The 18812-nt window shown below is 46.7% G+C and overlaps 11 protein-coding genes across 11 annotated transcripts; 5 read left to right on the top strand and 6 right to left on the bottom strand.

Moving 5' to 3' along the window:
• Positions 1-60: 60 nt before the first annotated feature.
• On the top strand, positions 61-1813 carry J056_000039 (Protein dip1; the record flags this gene model as incomplete). Its single annotated transcript, XM_009267437.1, has 5 exons — positions 61-124; positions 177-272; positions 322-440; positions 490-1182; positions 1229-1813. 5 exons carry the CDS (start codon positions 61-63, stop codon positions 1811-1813), a joined length of 1557 nt encoding a protein of 518 aa, XP_009265712.1.
• Positions 1814-2190: 377 nt separating this feature from the next.
• Positions 2191-3937, bottom strand: J056_000038 (uncharacterized protein; the record flags this gene model as incomplete). The annotated part of the gene is made up of 4 exons (XM_009267436.1): positions 2191-2230; positions 2275-3109; positions 3152-3806; positions 3854-3937. The coding sequence occupies 4 exons, from the start codon at positions 3935-3937 to the stop codon at positions 2191-2193; spliced, it is 1614 nt and encodes a 537-aa protein (XP_009265711.1).
• A 148-nt stretch (positions 3938-4085) lies between these two features.
• J056_000037 (putative glutamate 5-kinase) lies at positions 4086-5632 on the top strand (the record flags this gene model as incomplete). Its single annotated transcript, XM_009267435.1, has 4 exons — positions 4086-4367; positions 4403-4513; positions 4556-5448; positions 5500-5632. The coding sequence occupies 4 exons, from the start codon at positions 4086-4088 to the stop codon at positions 5630-5632; spliced, it is 1419 nt and encodes a 472-aa protein (XP_009265710.1).
• A 93-nt stretch (positions 5633-5725) lies between these two features.
• J056_000036 (Importin-alpha re-exporter) lies at positions 5726-8746 on the bottom strand (the record flags this gene model as incomplete). The annotated part of the gene is made up of 4 exons (XM_009267434.1): positions 5726-6173; positions 6223-8282; positions 8331-8498; positions 8546-8746. The coding sequence occupies 4 exons, from the start codon at positions 8744-8746 to the stop codon at positions 5726-5728; spliced, it is 2877 nt and encodes a 958-aa protein (XP_009265709.1).
• Positions 8747-8800: 54 nt separating this feature from the next.
• Positions 8801-10480, bottom strand: J056_000035 (Putative phosphatidate cytidylyltransferase; the record flags this gene model as incomplete). The annotated part of the gene is made up of 3 exons (XM_009267433.1): positions 8801-9163; positions 9218-9812; positions 9864-10480. The coding sequence occupies 3 exons, from the start codon at positions 10478-10480 to the stop codon at positions 8801-8803; spliced, it is 1575 nt and encodes a 524-aa protein (XP_009265708.1).
• A 56-nt stretch (positions 10481-10536) lies between these two features.
• Positions 10537-11366, top strand: J056_000034 (Adenylate kinase 1; the record flags this gene model as incomplete). Its single annotated transcript, XM_009267432.1, has 2 exons — positions 10537-10904; positions 10955-11366. The coding sequence occupies 2 exons, from the start codon at positions 10537-10539 to the stop codon at positions 11364-11366; spliced, it is 780 nt and encodes a 259-aa protein (XP_009265707.1).
• Positions 11367-11412: 46 nt separating this feature from the next.
• Positions 11413-11795, bottom strand: J056_000032 (Prefoldin subunit 6; the record flags this gene model as incomplete). The annotated part of the gene is made up of 2 exons (XM_009267430.1): positions 11413-11634; positions 11694-11795. 2 exons carry the CDS (start codon positions 11793-11795, stop codon positions 11413-11415), a joined length of 324 nt encoding a protein of 107 aa, XP_009265705.1.
• A 794-nt stretch (positions 11796-12589) lies between these two features.
• On the top strand, positions 12590-13461 carry J056_000031 (uncharacterized protein; the record flags this gene model as incomplete). The annotated part of the gene is made up of 5 exons (XM_009267429.1): positions 12590-12652; positions 12706-12725; positions 12773-12857; positions 12953-13174; positions 13219-13461. The coding sequence occupies 5 exons, from the start codon at positions 12590-12592 to the stop codon at positions 13459-13461; spliced, it is 633 nt and encodes a 210-aa protein (XP_009265704.1).
• A 191-nt stretch (positions 13462-13652) lies between these two features.
• J056_000030 (Phenylalanine--tRNA ligase beta subunit) lies at positions 13653-15585 on the bottom strand (the record flags this gene model as incomplete). Its single annotated transcript, XM_009267428.1, has 2 exons — positions 13653-15481; positions 15528-15585. 2 exons carry the CDS (start codon positions 15583-15585, stop codon positions 13653-13655), a joined length of 1887 nt encoding a protein of 628 aa, XP_009265703.1.
• A 30-nt stretch (positions 15586-15615) lies between these two features.
• Positions 15616-17257, top strand: J056_000029 (uncharacterized protein; the record flags this gene model as incomplete). Its single annotated transcript, XM_009267427.1, has 2 exons — positions 15616-16839; positions 16895-17257. The coding sequence occupies 2 exons, from the start codon at positions 15616-15618 to the stop codon at positions 17255-17257; spliced, it is 1587 nt and encodes a 528-aa protein (XP_009265702.1).
• A 159-nt stretch (positions 17258-17416) lies between these two features.
• On the bottom strand, positions 17417-18539 carry J056_000028 (60S ribosomal protein L15-A; the record flags this gene model as incomplete). Its single annotated transcript, XM_009267426.1, has 3 exons — positions 17417-17778; positions 17826-18067; positions 18304-18539. The coding sequence occupies 3 exons, from the start codon at positions 18537-18539 to the stop codon at positions 17417-17419; spliced, it is 840 nt and encodes a 279-aa protein (XP_009265701.1).
• Between the last annotated feature and the right edge of the window lie 273 nt (positions 18540-18812).

Below are 18812 nucleotides of genomic sequence, written 5' to 3'. Positions count from 1 at the left end.
ATTTTGTACCCTAGATCAACTTGCAGAATGCGTTCAAAACACTCGCTTAGCTACACCCCCATGACGGTTGATGATGAGGATTTCATCGTCTGGGAAATATATGACTTTAATGATTTTTGGGCAGGTGAGTCGCGTTACGTGCGTTAACGTAGCCAGCTTACCGGATCAACCCCCAGAACTGCATGAGTACGGCCACGCGCCTGATGACGCTACAGTGTTAGAATTAGACGGCAGGCTGAAAATGTTTATAAAGCTGTGTGGAAGATATCACAGTGGGTGGCTTCTTCTTTGTTGGCTACGTAGTCTAAGCACTCCAAACAGCCACGTATCTCATCGATGCGACTCAGTTAGACGCCGCGTTATCAATGATGATCGAATCGGATTTATTTAGATTTCATTACATGAGAATGCAGACGGTGCTCATTGACCTCATTATACAGGTCCGTTTGCCTTCTCCGCGGCTTATCGGAACTTACTGACTTGCTACAGACCACAGACCCGCATCAGCTATTCGTAGCATACAGCCTACTCCTTAAATACGGTCAAAGACGCATTGACTACTTTAAATGTCCCGCAAATTGGCGCAAGCTGTTACCTTTATCGCAAGACATAATCAGGCACGTAGAAGACGGATATTTTGGTCAAGACGATGACGGTACAGGGCTAGTGCCTATCGAAGTACGACTGCGTTACCCAGTTGTTTGCTTCCTGTTTGAGATCAGCCGAGCTCATAAATTACACCATCAAGATCTCCAGACTTTTGATTCGAGCTTTTTGGACCATCTATTTGATTTGGTGGAGTGGACAAGAGATGAGGATGACGATACATTCAATTACACCCTCGTAAAGCTGCTGACGTCCCTCAACGAACAATATATGATAAGTAATATCGAAACATCAGTTACAAACCCGCAAATTTTGCAAATTTCTAAAAACTTGGTATTAAATGTTCTTACTAGACGTTTAGGGAGCAGCAAAACATTCGGAGAGAATCTCATTTTCATCTTAAACAGAGCTAGGAATTCTAAGGAAGACGTATGCGTCAAATTGCTCGTTCTCAAGATTCTCTTCCTGCTCTTCACAACAGTTGGTACACAAGATTACTTCTATACGAACGACCTCAAGGTGGTCGTCGATGTTTTCATACGCGAGCTGTCTGATCTGCCAGATGAGCAGGAGGGGGTGAGTGCGATACTCTCTGTGAATTGTCGCTTATCACTTCCGACAGCTGCGACACACATACCTCAGAGTTCTTTATCCTCTGCTAAACGAGACAGTTGTGAAATACTGCCAGTACAAGACTGCAGAGATCCACAGCACACTTACTTCACTTATATCAACGCGGGTGCGCGATATCAGCCCCACAACCTCCCGGCTTGTGCGCAGATGTCTGTCTTCTGATTGCTTCGATGATGTAGACAGAGTGAATGGATTCGTATCAGCGAGCGAGCCCACGACACCAAATATGGTAGCGCTCGCTAACGACTTCACCCAGCCACTGCCTAACCTTCGAGCAACGCAGTCAGCTTCTGACTTGCTGCGCACTTGGTCGCCGAATACCAGCAGCAGTAATCTACCTATGATATCGAGCGATATGGATGTATTGAGGGAGTGCAACACTTCTATAGATATAGATAGTCCCCTTTCCGCGCCAGCTTCCACAACAGAAATTCATCGTACTGTCGCTGATTTCGCTCCCTCGCCTGCATCTTCACAGAGCAGCCTCGCCGCGCAGAGCGTGACAAGGAGAAAAGCTCCACCACCACCACCACCTTCGCGACTCAATAAACCTAAAAGATTATCCTTATCGTAGTATATACCATGCATTACTCATATACATGACTGTTCAGATTGATTCGCATCAAGACTGAGAATGTTGTGATATGTGTGCGCTGTTCTTGATGTAAGCTGCAATTCTCAAACTGATATCGGCTTACCATAAATTAACATAAACTTTCAACAGATTATGAGCATATAATTGTATTGAATGTCAGGCTATTCTGTTGATTGTGTAGGGTATATGAATAATCTAACAAACTATCTCCAAGTGCCCTTGAGTTGCCTTTATCGTCCATGACATCATGTAAGGGGTTCATATTGTAGATTAGACAAAGTATTGACAAATTTGGTTCATTTGAAATGTTTTAAGCGCACTTGTGACTTGTGACCAAAACAGAAACGCTAAATCACCTATTTGTGAAAATCGATATCTGGGTATAGTTTTCCTGGGCTGTGAGATGTGAGATGAGATCCAAGTATCGTGCGCGTACCCACTTCATGATGTTATCGGGATCGAATGCTCTCTTGAGTGACCAGAGCGCCTCGACAGTGGTATCGCCAAGCTCATGCACCAGATGGTGTTTCTTGCCGACGCCTACGCCGTGTTCACCCGTGCAAGTACCATCTAAAGCCTGTGCACGCTCTACCATCTTTTCTACCAATTGCTCCACTATAACCCTCTCCTTATCATCTTTGAAAGCAAGGAGAAAGTGACAATTACCGTCTGCAGCGTGGGAAAGAAGGGGGGCGTAGATACCAGCTTGTGTTGCGTCCGCCTTAATCTGTCTGACGAGGGCTGGCAATTTGGACTGAGGGACACAAACATCCGTCGTCCAGATTCGAGATTCAGGAACCATCGCGTTGATGTTGGCCAGACCCCACTTGCGCGCCTCCCACAGATTCTTCGCTTCCTCGTCTGTCTCTGCATATTCGAGGTGGCTGCCGAACTCCCTCACAATGCTCGCTGTGCGATCTGCATCCTCAGCCATATGCGCTGGTGTGCCGACGAACTTGAAGAAGATGTGGGGCTTCTCTGCATACTGTTTGGTTGTGCGACTACTATTGTTAGCGATAATTGATAGATCGTCCAGAAGCTCTGCACAATTCACACTGATACCACTTTGGATGACCTTGGAGACGCCCTTGGCTGCATCCTCTATGGTATCAAAGGGTGCAATAGCGACGGAGGTGGGCTCCTTCGGAGCCAGCTTCAGAGTTAGCTCCGTTATCACACCGAGAGTGCCCTCAGCGCCGGTGAATAATTTTGTCAAATCAATACCAGCTGAGCTCTTCTTAGCGCGCTGGCGCGTCTTCATTACCTTACCGTTGGCTATAATTGTTAATATTAAGACACAAACGGAAAAAAACTCACCTAGCACAACTGTGATGTTCAAAAACCAATTTCCGGAAGATGCTGAACCGTATTTGCATGCATTAGTTCCCGAACAATTTGTTGACAACATGCCACCGATAGCTGCGCCTGGGGAGGGATCGAGAGGGAAGAACAAGCTTAGGCCGGCTTCTTCGAGATGCTCGTTGAGGTCTACCCACTTCAAACCTGGCTGTACGCGTACTTGCATATCGTCAGGGTATATTTCAAGTATTTCTGCCATACGCTGCTCGCAATCGATCATAATTCCACCATGCTCGGCACTGCAATGGCCTTCTAAGGAGGTACCAGCGGTTCTGCTAATAAGTGGAATGTGATGTTTGCGCGCAATATTAACAATCTCTACGACGTCCTGTGTTGTTGCAGGGTTTACGATAATGGAGGGCGGGGCATCGACGAGATATGACCACTGTGAGTTTACGCTGCTCTGGATAACATCCTGTCTTGTAATAACGTGCTCATCTCCGATCTTTAACTTGAGCTCGTCGACTATGGCTGGAGTTGGTGTGTTATACGGTTGTTGTGCGGGAGACGACAATGCGTCATTGTGTATGTATTTCTTGTTGAAATCGCTGCTTAGATTGTTGCGGATATTGCTGCTGTTGCTGCTGAGATGGCTGAAATACAGATAGCTGGCCTGATTCAACGTGTCAGAGGTTAGTGCAATGTAGACCGCCCACGCACCGCGCTAGTTATTGCGCCAGCATAGAGTGCTCTATGGCCAGTTCTGCTACCTGCACTGCTGAGTCCAATAAGACGCCTGAACATGAGAGTAAAAGGTGTTGAAGATACAGGAGATGCAGGTGAATTACAAAGCACATGAGTTACACGAGTTACACGAGATGCAGAAGATGCTCATTTGGCTGCTCCCAACCATGCCTGCAATCCACGCTCTGTCTCCATCTTCGGTACCATCATGAATGCCAGCGCGGACTTTAGGACCAATCCACGGCACGCGGGCCCAAAGGAGCACCTGACGATTGTGATTAAGCTGGGTACGAGCTCCATCGTGAACGACGACCACACCCATCTCCCCAAGATTGCTCTCTTATCTAGTATCGTCGAGACGGCGGTGAGCCTGATACGCGCCGGGCACCGAGTTGTCATCGTGTCATCCGGCGCTATCGGCGTGGGGCTGAAGAGGATGGACATGGCCCGTCGTCCGAAAGGCCTTGCGAAGAAGCAGGCGCGTGCGGTTGTTGATTCCCATGACACAGCTCACACGCCAAACAGGCCCTAGCTGCAATCGGACAAGGACGACTAATAGCGCTCTGGGACAACCTCTTCTCCCAGCTCTCGCAGCCAATATCCCAGATCCTGCTAACCAGGGGCGACATTTCAGATGTGAGTGGAGTGTAGAGTGGTGGCGCCCTGCTAACAGCCCAGCGCACACGCTACCTCAATGCCGTCAACACCTTCTCAGAGCTGCTCGACATGGGCGTTGTGCCTATCGTCAATGAGAACGACACTATCAGTGTGTCCGAGATCAAGTTCGGTGACAACGACACGCTCTCTGCAATCACAGCCGCTATGGTGCACGCTGATTACCTGTTTCTGATGACAGACGTTGACTGTCTTTATACGGATAATCCGCGGAAGAACCCCGACGCGAAGCCGGTGAGCATTGTCAAAGACATCGCTGATATCCGCCAGACAGTTTCGACGTCGACAATGGGCACTTCTCTAGGTACGGGTGGAATGGAGACCAAGATTATAGCAGCGGAGCTGGCTACAGCTGCCGGTGTCACCACCGTCGTCTCCCACGGTGCCCACCCTGAGCGCATATTCGACATTATCACTGCTCCGGGTGGAGACGAGGGGGGGTCGCTCGCTGCACCTCCACACACGGCGTTTCTGTCCAAGAGTAATCCTTTGGGAGATCGCAAGTGGTGGATCCTTAATGGTCTCAATCCTGCGGGAGAGATTGTCATCGATGTTGGTGCTGCCAAGGCGTTGGTGAGAGGCGGAGGGAGACTTCTACCAGCCGGGGTGGTCGCTGTGCGCGGCACCTTTGCCATTGGTCAAGCAGTCACTATATCCTTGGTTAATGCGACAATCACGTCAAACATCTCTCCACTCTCGCTCGCAGCTATCAGGATGAACGATGAGGGTTACCCACCAACTCCAAATCTCGCACCTCAAAATGTAAGCGGTAGTGTTTCTTCACTTGAGACGAACATTACCGGAGGATTGAGCGAAGGTAACATCAACATTGAGATTGGACGAGGATTGGCGAATTACAACTCCACCGATATAGACAGAGTCAAAGGGGCCAAAAGGTGGGAGTGTTTGGTGTTGTATTCCTGACTAACATGCCAACGCATCTACAGCTCACTCATCTCAGACATACTCGGTTTCGCAGACTCGGAGCATGTCGTTGAGCAGGTAGTTATTAGGCACAATCCATTTCAAGCAGCTGGAAGTGGAACAGGAGCTGCACAAGCCGCACCAATTCAAGTTTAGCCAGTAATCATCACCACCACGTGTCTTGTGTAATATAATATAAATGCATTTTATACACCCACAAACAAACCAACAAACCTCCACAAATTAAAATCACACAATGGTCTGACCGTTAGACTGCATGAATTGCACGAGTGGGGAGAGTAATTCGTTAGGGATGCCTTGCAGAAGCGGAGGGATCTGACCTGGGACGTTCCTACTGAAAGCGTCCAAGCTAGAGCTCATGAAAGAGCGCTCATCGGTGACACTGGGAAACCTGTCAGCTGGAGGATAATCAGACGAAGCCAAACGAGCGTAAGTCGTCTGATAGCCTGATTCGTCGTCCACAAGAATTTCATTCGTACCCGCAGCCTTGAGATCCTGTGGGTTGATGAAGAGCTTAAGCAGAGACTCCATTGCAACGGACCACACCTTGCCCATTTGTATAGTTTGCGTGTTTGTCAATAGCTTCACCAGACCGATGTAGACGACCTTGCGATCGCGCTGCGTGACTTTCTGAACTTCGGGAAGAAGCACAGATTGGAGCACCTGAGGGAGCAGACTGTGAGAAATGTTAGTGTGTGCGTTTATCTATCAAACGCCACCCTTACCCCGGCTGAACCTTATCGAAACCGCTAACCAAGAACGGCACTCCATACCCCTTGTCGTCGAGCGCAGCAGTGAGCATAAAGAAGTGGATGAATGCACGTGTAAACTGGTCAGTCTTGCTCGCTTGCAGACGTGTAAGAAGCAAAGTCAAAACGGGTGCAATGTAATCCTGCATGGTTTGCGCAGGTACATTCTCGATGAGCCCCTCTAATAACTCAAATCCGTACACATCCTGCACCTTACTTCCAATGAGTTTTTGAAACACACCCAGAATGTTGCTGATCTGGTTGTTTGCGACTATGTCCTCGGACACTCTGAGCAAGAAGGCCTTCAAAAGTCTCACCAGAGGTGGAACGTTACCACGCTGCTCCCATAGTGTAGGCTGCATTAACGGCGCGAGTAGAGGCTTGAATGCATCTGGCGTACCCTCGCCCTGAATTTCCAACAACTGAGCGACAATTTGGAAAACGAATGGCTGGAACTCCTGGACGTCCTGACCCAGAATCATTTGGAAAGGTCCGTAGAGTAGCTTGTTGGTCATGTTGGGGAGGAGTTGCTTATGTGTACCCCCAACAAACCTAACCAAAGCAGCAATTGCCTCGAAAATGTACTGCGAGAAACGTGGGTTGGATGGATTCTTGGAAATCTCCGTCGTAATACCAACTAAGTAGTCGAGGATTGCCTCATGTACATCAGACAAGCTATCTTGAGCGACCAAGATAATACGCATAGCAGCACGGGCGAGGTACTCATTCTCGGCCTTCTTTTCTGGCGTTGGAGCCTCACCAATCTTGTTAAATATGGCAACTAAGATATCCTGAGCAAATATTCTCACGTCGTCCTTTTCGATAACCTGCTTCCCGTCTCTTCTCAACGCCAACGTTCTCTCTAAAGTAATAGCAGCGTATGAGTAAACAACGTAATTCTCACTTCCCAAGTGACGAACGAGCAACGGTAAGACTGACAGTATCTGCTCTTTGCTGAGCTGGTTACGGAATGTGTACAAAAACTTGATGGCGTCAACTTCAAGTATTGGGTGTGAAGGGTTTTGAAGGTGTTGGAAAACATGTTCAGAGAAGAAGGAAATAACATCAATGAGTTGATTAGTTGATGACACACCATGTGAAGATGTGGATCCCTTACTTGCGATAGATGTGAGAAGGTATATAGCGGTATCTTTAGCTTTCCAGTTTTGTTGACTAAATACTTGTAAACAATTAGCAATATAGCCCTTAATGATAGTCGTAATAGTGCTCTCAAATTGTTCCATCAAAGCACGTGTAAATTCAGTAGCAGCAGATCTACGCGTGTCTGAATCCGAAGTAGGTTCTAAATCTCTCCTCACGTATTCCAATGGATCATCCTCGAACATCTCCTCCTCATGTTCACGCATTTGCATATTTGGGAGAATAATCTTTTCGCAAAATTGATTGAGTGTTGCCTCGTTGTCAATTGCACCACGTTGATCTGGATTTCTAACGACTGTGCTTAAGAATTTCAGCGCCTTGCTGATCAAAACGTCGTACTTTGTTGATTGACCCAAACCAATAACCAACGTCCACACACGCTCAACGAACGCACCCATTTGAGGGAATGCATCGAGGTATCTCTGCGAGTAGAGCTCAACGATCTCACAAATACTCGCTCTAATCTTTTCTAGAGGTGTTGGGTCCTCGCCGCCGCCATCATCGAACTGGGCGTTCCATTCGACCAAGTATTTTGCAAAGTAGCCCATAAATTCATTGTTATTGTCCTCGAAGAAAGGAGGCAGGTCTTGTGAGTTGAGGTCGTGGTAAATTTGAGTGAGTAGGATCATTGCTTGTGCTAACTGTACGCGTTGAGCTTCTGGAAGAGAGTGGTATGAGGGATCGCTGAGGAGGTGATCAGTGCGTCTAAAGATGCCTAAGAATGGTTCACAGAAACGCTCTAAAACGTATATAATCTCTCTAAAGAGGTCATCTGTGCGAAATTGTGAGCGCCATCTTTTGAAGATGGAGTGAGCTGTGGTGAGGACGCCGTTGTTAATCGAGTAATCTGATTCTGTGAGTGCAGCAACGAGTTGCTGTGGAGTGTTGTGTTAGGTTGTGTTTATCGCCAGAACACTACGCACATCAATCAAACCATCCCAATTTGCAGGGAAGTCATGCTCCGCGATAATAGCAACGGCTTCACCAAGCTGAGCTTGTAAAGGAGGTCTAGAAGATAACGCAATCATAGCAGGTACTATTTGAGCCTTGACCGTGTTTCTATCTTGCACGCTTATAGCTGTGTCTTCTGGCTGTTGGTGTGTGAGCAACCACACGACCACAGACGCACAACACTCACCCAATTCTTTCTTATATTATTCTTAAGCAAAACTGCAGCAGCCAGGCGTATCTCATTTGGTGCATTCTCCTGACCGAGGAGCTGGAGCAGTAAGAGAAGAAATCCTGCCTGGGATTCACCTTGCTGTAGCTGCTGCTCAGCCTGCTTGCGCTGTGGACCAAGTTGTAAAGATTGCGACAATAGAACCGCGATACTGTCCATCGTGTGTTGCGTGTTTTGGAACAAGGAAGACACACACAAAAATGAATAAATTGATTAAGACAGATAATTTTGTGATTCTAAATACTTTTTAAAGTCGCTAAATAACTCAAGTTGTTCATCTGCTCGTAACGAGGACACAATCGTTTGGAGAACTTGTCCAGCCGACACGTGAGCTTCGCGGATGAGTGAGCTGTAATACACGTAAGCAAACAATCCCATAAGGAATTGGCAATCCATTCTATCAGTCAAACCACCGTGTCCTGGTATTGAGTCGCCAAAGTCTTTGATATCGAATGCTCTCTTAAAACCGGATGCGAAGAATCCACCAAATGGAGCAACAACTGAAGCGAAAGTTGCCATGAAGAGGCAGTGAATTTGGAATGGAGTGTATGGAATAATAGTAATGTCGCGTTGTGTCTGTTTGCGTTTGAGTTAGATTAAATTCAGTTTTACACCTTAAAACCCCCTCACCATGGTACTCAGCAGAGCTGAAATCATACTTGGAATCTCAAACTCACGCCAAATAAAGACCGGGTTAGGTACACACTCCACTTGAGAAAAGATTGAAGTGCCAAGGTCGTGGACAGGACATATCATGTACTTCCATTGCTGGAAGATAGTACCCCATCCCCATGCAAACAAAACGGTTGCGATACCTCCACCAATGAAACCTTCGACAGTCTTCTTTGGTGAGAGTGCAATAAGAGGAGTTTTGCCGAATAGCATACCAAAGACGTACGCAAAGATATCATTGCAAATAACGAGAGAAGCAGGTACCCAAAACCAAATGATTCCTTCGAGGATGTTGTTGACGATAAAGTGGGAAGAGAGTACGATGAGAAGGAGAGACATGTGTACCCAACAAAAGAGAACGAATTGGCGCTTGAGGAAGGAACGTTTGAGGTTGGCGACGAAGCCCATGAAGCCGATAATGTAGAGCATGAAAGAGATGAAGCGGTGATGTTTGGCTAGTTGGATGAAGTAGACGTCTGCGAAGATGATATGTTTGAGGTAGTAAATGATGGATTCGCCGTATAAGAAGTAGTTTGTGACGACAAAGAAGTACCTGTGAGTGAGTGTGAGTATGATAAGTGATATGTGGAAATGAAACACCCACCAGTTAAGAATAGTTGACCATCTGTCTTTCTCGCTATTCTTAGCTCTAACGCCGTACTCCGTCTTAAACCCAAAGAGAGCGGTGACTTCGCGGTACGAGAGAGATTGACAGAGCATGACGAGCATGATGAGCCAAGCGTGCCCAGCCATTAGACAACCAAAGAAGCCGAAGACCATGATGAAGGTCCAAATAGTGCGAGTAACAATGGCTTGTTTTTTGGAAGGTTTAGCGGGGATGGATTGGGTTTGTGAGGGTTGCTGGGGTTGCTGGGGTTGTTGTGACTTATGCGCAGGCTGTTGGATTGGTTCAGGCTTTTGCTCAAGCACCGGCTTCTGCTTATGTACTGGAGTTGACTTGTGTACTGGCTGTGGCTTCTGCTCAACCCCTGGCTGTGCTTTATGATAAACAGGATCAACTTTAAAATCCAATTGAGGCTGCTGAGGCTGCTGTTTAGAAGCACGTTTAGAAGGACTGTTGGAGTGTCTATCACTGTGCTTGTGCACCTTGGTACTCTTCTTAGGTGGAGTAGCTGGGTTCTGATCACCCTGATCATCTGAATCAGAATCACCAATATCTTCCACTTTTAGTAAATTGAAATTTGAATATTTTGTGGACATCGTTTACATGTAACGTGTCTCGCGCGTGTTGATCTACTACCACTTAAAACAGAATAATGGAGGCAGCACAACGTGAATTAGATAATTTGAAAGGAATGGTTGGCGATTTAGCTAGCAAGATTGAGCAACTTGAGAAATCAACAAAGTCCACTCTCCCTTCAGGCAGAACACCTTCTCAAGAGTTGCGTATGATTCTTATTGGTCCTCCTGGTGCAGGTAAAGGCACTCAGGCACCAAACATCGTCAACAAGTACAACGTTTGTCATTTGGCTACTGGTGATATGCTTCGTTCTGAAGTTGGCAAGAAGTCGGACTTAGGCGTCGAGGCAAAAAAGATCATGGACGCAGGTGGACTCGTCAGTGATGAAATTGTCGTTGGTATGATTAAGAATCAACTTGAGACTAATGAAAAGTGTAAACTTGGGTTAGTGAATATTTTCTTGAGACATATACGTGACTAATAACCAAATACAGATTCATCCTCGATGGATTCCCTCGTACAGTCACTCAAGCTGAGAAGCTGGATGGAATGTTGGAGAGTAAGAAGCAAACAATTGATCATGCTGTGGAGTTAAGAATCGCTGATCAGTTGCTTATTTCACGTATCACTGGAAGATTGATTCATCCAGCTTCTGGTAGATCTTACCACAAAGAATTCAATCCACCAAAGAAGTCAATGACGGATGATGCAACAGGTGAACCACTCATTCAACGCTCAGATGATAATGTCGAAGCTCTTAGAAAGAGATTGAACACTTATCACCAACAAACTTCACCTGTGGTTGATTATTATAGAAACCAAAACAAGCATCGCCCAATCGATGCATCTCAATCACCAAAACTTGTTTGGGAGAATTTGAGTGCAATTTTTGCAACAAACAAATAAGTTAAGTGTAGAAAAGGAAATGATATAAATATATGAATTATGTGTTCTATTCTGTAGACTCTTGTTGAGTCTGTTGACTGATAGATTGCTGTATCGATTGGATTGTTTTCTGCCCAGATTCAATCTCAGATTCAGTTCTATCAATCTCACTTTTTATGAAATCTAAGCGCTTTTCAACGTTAAGTTTCGATTCATGTTGATCTTGCTCGACTAAAGCAGGGCCAACTAATTTGTAAATGGTGTTATTAGGAGTGAGTTTGTTGAATTCCTGGGGTTTGTGTGTTGTGTTAGCTTGATTTCAATCACACCTAATCACACCCAACTAACATCCTTAACTTGATTATTCTCATTGAATTGTACTTGTAACTTCTGCCTCACTTCAACCAAGTTATCAAGATTTTGAGTTAACTGTTGATATTCTGTATCCATGGTGAGTGTGTTGGTGTGAGGAATTGCGGTCATCCAACTATATAAATTAAATTTTCACTTAATTGATTTAAATACTCTCTTATTCAATAACAACGATGAATCAAAAGCAAAGAAATAAATCCGAGTTACTTTTACGCGAGTTATGTGAGAGTAACAATGTAAATGATTTATCATTTCAATGGCCAAAAGAATCAATACCAAGTGCACTACCCATAGGAGATGCAGAAGGAGCAACGCGTGATCTGAATAGATTGCTAGATATAGTGGGAGTATTGAAACCAGCGAATGAATCCAAGCAGGCATTATCATACAAAGACATAATTAGACTTGTTGAAGTTTTAGAAATATTTCCAAGTGCAGTAACCCACACGGTCAAAGAGCGCTTGGCGGAGATATTCAATGATAACAATCTCATCACACAACCAAAACCAATAATACCACCAATAAATCAAACTTATCAACAAGATCATATCTTTAAGTCTTCCAAGTACACAGATCTCCTTGAGAGATTTAATAAAGAGCAGCAGACGCGGCAAACAGAGCAAACAGAGCAAACAGAGAAATCAGATTAATTAAAGTCATCATAGCAGCGGCAGCAGTAGTAATAGCAGTAGCGACAGCATTCACAACAATCACAGCAAACACACCAAACAAACTGTTGGAATACAAAGTAGAAGCAGTACCAAGTGGTAGATCACATTGTAATGAACCATAACCATATACAGGTTAGTTTATAATTACATACACTCACACCATCTCATAGTCTTACCCCTCTCTACCCCCACTTAGGCACAATGATTGGATATGGAGAGTTAAGATTAGGAGTGCGAGTGAAATTCTCCGAGAAATATGGCTACGTGTATCGTCATTAGAAATGCGTTACAGTAAATCAACTGCATAACATAAACAGCGTCTATCACTCTTATTGGAGTGGGTGTTTGTTTGACTTTACTCAAAGTCAAACTCACACTTCACAGCATCCCTGGCTTCAACTCCCTCTGCCACCAACGCAAAGAGGCAGTTTATGATACCTTTACCTCCTTCCAAATACCAGATTATCAGGTGTTTTAGGAGTACAATGACTATGCTTAACTCCAATCACAGTCGCACTTCCTTTCGTTTAGATATACATTCTCCCATAAGCACCCACACCCAAGAGGAAACGCACACTCACGACTTCTTCCGCCAACCCAAACGCCGTCCAACACGCTTTTGGCGACCAGCAAGAAGAACCAGTTGGGATTGACTTGCAGCCCGCTCACTCGAAGAAGGTTGTGAGTAGAGGTGGGGAAGAGGAAGAGGTAGCGGTCGGGTTAGAGGTAGAGGGCAAGTCAAGGGCAAGGCCAGGGGCAAAAAGAAACAGTATCTCACTGATGAAAGTGATGTCCTTGTCGACTCTCCCTCGCACTCACACGAAACAAAGCGTAAACGTACACACACGGCTGATTTCATTTACCAGTACACCCTCAATGAGCAACAGCAAGAGGTGGCAGATGAGCAAGACGAGTCAGTTGCATCTACATCTACATCGAGATACCAAACACGCTCACAAACGCGCAAGAAAGAATCAAAATACTCGCATAAACCCAAATCAGCACCAATTGAGGTAGAAATGCGTGAGTGCGACTACGCTTACGTCAACGAGTACAAGCAAGGATTGCTTTAATTGTTGGCTGTGAGTGTAAGTGTGAGTGTGGGTGTGGGTTTAGAATTCGTATACACATCTCTCATCTATTATATATCAACCACTTATTGTATATCATTTATATATCATGTGTCAAGGAAAGCAAACAAAGCATATAAATCACAATGAATTTAAAGAAACCATTGAAATCTATTCCATCAACACCCACGCACTTACAAAAACTCTTGCAAATTAAACTCAAACGCCGAACAAGGATTTTTGATTTCAAAGTGATTCAACACGTCAGGATGAACGATACCGAGAGAGCCGATGACTCTATCTCTGGAATTGACGAGATCTTTGAGTGAGTCGGGGAGGGCATGAGCGAGGGTTGATTTGAGTGAGGCGAAAGCGCCATCATTATCTTGATCGTCAGACGGAGGAGGTCTGTAGACAATGGAAGCAGCGCGACCAGGGAAGTAAGTAGGGTTATCGCTTTCGACGATATAGTAACCTTTTTCAGCCTCTTTACGAGTATCAGATGGCAGGAAGTGAACAGCGAGCATATTGAGCAGTCTATCAAGTAATCCGTGTGCCACTTCAAAAGAACCCTTCTTATCGTTATACACACCACCTACTCTCCTCTCATTCTTCGACTTTCTTTCCAGCCCTTGATCAACAAAAGCTACATCAGAGGTCTCGAACACCTTGATAGGCAGGGCGTGATGTTTATTCTCGCGTATTGTTTTGAGTAAACCGGGGAGGAGGGACGTTCTAACGACCTGATACTCGAGTGTTTTCGGATTAGCGAGGTGGACAGCATGTTTGAGTTCGTCAGGGTGCCTGTTGAGGTATGCGCAGTTCTCATCCCGCGAGCAGAGGATGAGTGGAAGGACCTCTGTCCCCCCCGCCATAGCAGCCTCGCGGCGCATAATATCACTCAGCTTGTTGATGGGGAGTGGGGCAGCGACCGTGTACGCCTTGGGGAAAGTGCGCGGGAGGTTATTGAAGCCGTATGCAATCGCAGCGTCTTCCATTATGTCACATTCGTGAAGTATGTCTGGGCGTGTGATGGGGATTGTGACGCTGATGTCGTACTCAGCTTCGCCAGTCGCGGTGGATGGTAAACCCATCTTGCTGAGCAAACCAACTATCTCGGCGGCTGTGGTTGTGAGACCGGTGCAAGAGTTGATGTAGGATGAACGCGCTTTGATTTGGCGTGGTTGAAGGGGTGGGGTGAGGTGAGTGGTATTATCTGGATTCACCACTTCCACCTGCTCAATTTCATACGGCTTCTCGGTATACTCACTGAACATGGCGCAGATAATGTCGAGGACCATTTCCAACTTGGTGGCATCAGTGGCAGTGCACTCGATAAAGATGTTTGTAGTAGACATCTTGATCTTGGAGTGATCACCGTTGATGAGTGGGGGGAGAGAGAGGAGGGTGTTGTTTGAGTCGTAGATAGTTGGGTAGACAGGGGACTTGTCGATGAGGTGGAGGAACTTGCTGATATGTTTGTCTTGTGAGTAGAGGTCCATAAGTTGATATCCATCCACCTCTTTATCCTTGTTAAGGGGAGTAAAGTGAATATTTTCAGGTTTTGTGCCTTGGTAGGTGAAGGTGCCTGTGTGTGCGAGAGTATCGTAGTCATGAGTACCAATAGCAACGAATTGACGTTTGCGGCAGAGGTTTGAGTGTAGTTTGTCCTGGAGGTCGATGAAAGAGGCATACGAGGAAGGGGAGAAGTGCACGCCTCTGAGGATAGCAGCAGCAGCGAATGGCCTGACGTCTTTGGTGGAGCTGTCGATTCTAAGTTTTCTAGTGTGATTTGCAGGTGCAGCTGTGTAGACTGGGGGTGATTGCCTCCCCAAGAAGACATTCAAAGCCCTGGCGATACCTTCAATGCAGAGAAGATCATAGCGATTGGCAGGGATTTCAATTTTGAGTTGAGGAGGCTCAGAAGGCTGGTTATTCCTAGTCAACTCAGCCACCTCCTCTGTGGTATCCTCGTCCAATTCGATTCCAAATTCAAAGCAAAGTTGATCAAATTCTTGAGTGGCTGGGAGTGGGTTAACGGGACATACAAATACAAATAATCAACCCACAATATTCCCTTCCCAGTCTATCAAATAATTCCCTTTTATCGACCGATATCGTTGGCATGATGGATGTTGCTTGTTGAGAGTACCTGTCATGGGTTTTAATCAGCCAATAAAGCCGTTCAAACTCGCGGTACTTGGCTCTGGTCCTTCTGCATTCTACCTAACCCAGCGACTACTCAACCAGCTCCCTTACAACCCCAACCACGCTATCCACATGTACGAGCGATTACCCGTGCCGTTTGGATTAGTGAGGTATGGCGTAGCGCCTGATCACCCTGATGTAAAGAATTGCGTCAATTCCTTCAGCAGAGCTGCCAGTGATAATAGATTTAAGTTTTACGGCGGTGTCTCAGTTGGTGACAGTACCAAGAACAATGATATATCCCTTTCCCTCCTCGCCAAGCACTACACCCACTTGGCATTCAGCTACGGTGCTTCTCAACCCACCCACCTCCGCATCCCCGGCTCAGTCGGTTCATCACGGCGACTACGCGGTGTGTACTCTGCTGCCGATCTAGTTGGCTGGTACAATGGCCACCCCGACTACACACACCTCCACGATTCTCTCTCCGCGGACCTCTCGCGCGCGCGCAAAGTCGCCATCATCGGCCAGGGCAATGTGGGGTTGGATATAGCGCGTGTTCTGCTGACCACCAACCGCAGCGCACACGCTCTCTCACACACTGACATCCCATCGAGTGTCCTCCACTCCCTCCAACACGCCTCCATCGATCACGTCGATCTCGTCGGCCGCCGCGGTCCTGCCCAGGTGGCTTTCACGGCCAAGGAGACGCGTGAAATGATGCATCTCCCAGACGTCGCTATGAAGAGCGTGGGTGTGGGCGGGGGCGTCAGCGAGGCGAGTGACGCGATTCACCATGCCATCATGCACGGCGATCAGCATGCCTCCAATGACCGCGAATGGCGCGCTAAAAAACGCATTCTCAATCTCCTGGCTGATGGCAGCAAGTGTGGGATGCACGACGCTGCTAAAACTTGGGGCTTGCGCTTCCTTCTCTCCCCGACACATTTCCACAGCAAGCAAGATAAGGACCACCTCACACACATATCGTTTGCAGTGAACAAACTCACCGAAACACCACCCTCAACGAGTGTAGTGGGTGGTGAGCCAGCAACGCAGACGCCAGCACGGGTACTCGCTACGCCCACAGCCCAAACACATGAAGAAGAGTACGACCTCGCGATAGAGAGTATAGGATACAGGGCGCACCCACTAGGCAACATCCCCTTCGACACTTCACGCGGCGTCATACGTAACTCCGGCGGGAGAGTTATAGGTGAAGATGGAGTTAATGTGGGTTCCGTGGTGATTGAAATGTGTCTCATCTCACTCACCTCACTCACTGCAGATACCCAACGTTTACTCCACAGGCTGGGCGAGTCGAGGGCCTGTCGGCGTCATCGCGTCTACTATGTACGACTCGTATAGCGTCGCTGATACTATTGTCTCGGATCTGCACAGCGATCAGGTTGAAGGTGAGAGCGGTGAGGACGAGGCAGCTGGTGTTTCCTTCACAAACGCTTCTCATCTCGATTGGGCTCCTTCTACATCCCCCCTCCCAGGCGTACCACCTGTTGTCGAGCATCAGGCTGTCAAATGGTCCGATTGGCTGCGTATTAACCAGGCCGAGATCGATAATGGCAAAGACCATGGCAAGTTGAGAGAGAAATTCCTCACTGTCGATGCCATGATGGGGGTTTTGGGAAGATGAAAATTTCAGTAAGAAATAGCAAACTAGCAAAACATATCAAAAGCAATTAAAAAAACAGCGACATGAATGTGCATTGTGTAAAGTGTGTACATAGAGTGTCCTGCATTGCTTGGTAATAACAACACACCACACCCAACACACACACCCTCATCACCTCGTTTAACGGTAACGGGTGAGAGAGAGGGTGTTGTTTCTGCGCCAGGTAGCACGACGAGGGGTCTTGTTGAATCTGTGACCCTTACCAAGACCACGGTTCTTCTTGCCTTCAGCGGTGAGACCTCTAGATTCACGGTGCTTGTGAACAGCGTCGCAAATCCAGTTGATACGAGCATCTCTTCTGATAGCCTTGTGTGAAGGATCGACGAGAATGACTTCGTAGAACTTGTACACACCGTCTTGGTTGATCCAGTAAGAGTTGAGTACGCGAAGGTTGGAGCAGCGACGACCGACACGTTCCTCAGCGAGAGCTCTGTGGCCTCTCGATGGCTTGAGGTGGTTAATACCCTGTCTTACTGGCTTACCTGGATGGAGTGAGTGAAAATCTTGTTGAAAAAACAAAACAACCCACCGTTCGTAACACCCTTTGGACATGGGCGCTTACGGTTACCTCTACGCACTCTCACTCTGTAGATTACGTAGCCTTGCTTTCTCTTGTAACCGAGCTGTCTGGCGCGGACAAGGTTGGATGGACCAGGTGCACGTGAGATGACGGTGAGTTGTCTCAAGTACCATGCCATAACACGAAGTCTAAACTTGACCAAGTCACTTTGCTTGTGCTGGTTGATGCTTTGGACGTATTTGTAGGCACCCCTGGGAATGGGAGTGAGTGGGAGTTGTGAGGGGTGGGGAGAGTGGGGAGTGTGTGGATTACCCAGATTACTTAAAGTAATGGAATATTCTTCTTACTTGCCCACATGAACCTCTTCTCAAAAACTTGAAAATAGCTCGATATACTCTATATCAAAGCGGGACTGCGATGGGAATATTCCTGGCCCACAAAAACACTGAAAACCCTTTACATGCTCTCTCCCTATCCATTTACTCACATTTTTGTACACCGTAAGCTGCTGAGAAGCGAATCGCCAGATTTTTGCAATTGAAGAGAAGAAATCCAAAATTTTATTAGGCGGAATCGGCGGGAGTGGGCGGGGTGTAGGTGTTGTGATGTGTGTAGTGTGTGTGTGCGTGTAGCTTCTACGGATTTATCCACGCTGGTGTACTCTGACGTACCAGATGTAACTGTGTAAGTGAATTCGGATGTCACAATATCACTGGCTGACATTGGCTATCCCTAGGAATCCCTGGATATCTCTTTTTCCGCTATAGATTATCCTATTAGATAGCTCCACTCGAATGTCTTTGTATTTAGCGTCCTGACATTTGTAATTGTAATTGTATTATGTATTATGTAGTTGTGGCTGCTATATAGTCTCAACGCTAACAGCCTGTGCGTTCCTGTCTGTCCCAATTACACCTCCACGCTCACGTTACAGGCACACACACGGCCAACACTTAGACTCGGCGGAGGCGGACGCAGGGGCTTCGACCCCACAAG

This window comes from Wallemia ichthyophaga (assembly GCF_000400465.1).
Source record: "Wallemia ichthyophaga EXF-994 unplaced genomic scaffold scaffold1, whole genome shotgun sequence".
NCBI classification, from domain to species: domain Eukaryota; kingdom Fungi; phylum Basidiomycota; class Wallemiomycetes; order Wallemiales; family Wallemiaceae; genus Wallemia; species Wallemia ichthyophaga.
Note: the sequence above shows the minus strand (reverse complement) of the source record. Positions and strands in the feature narration are given on the sequence as shown.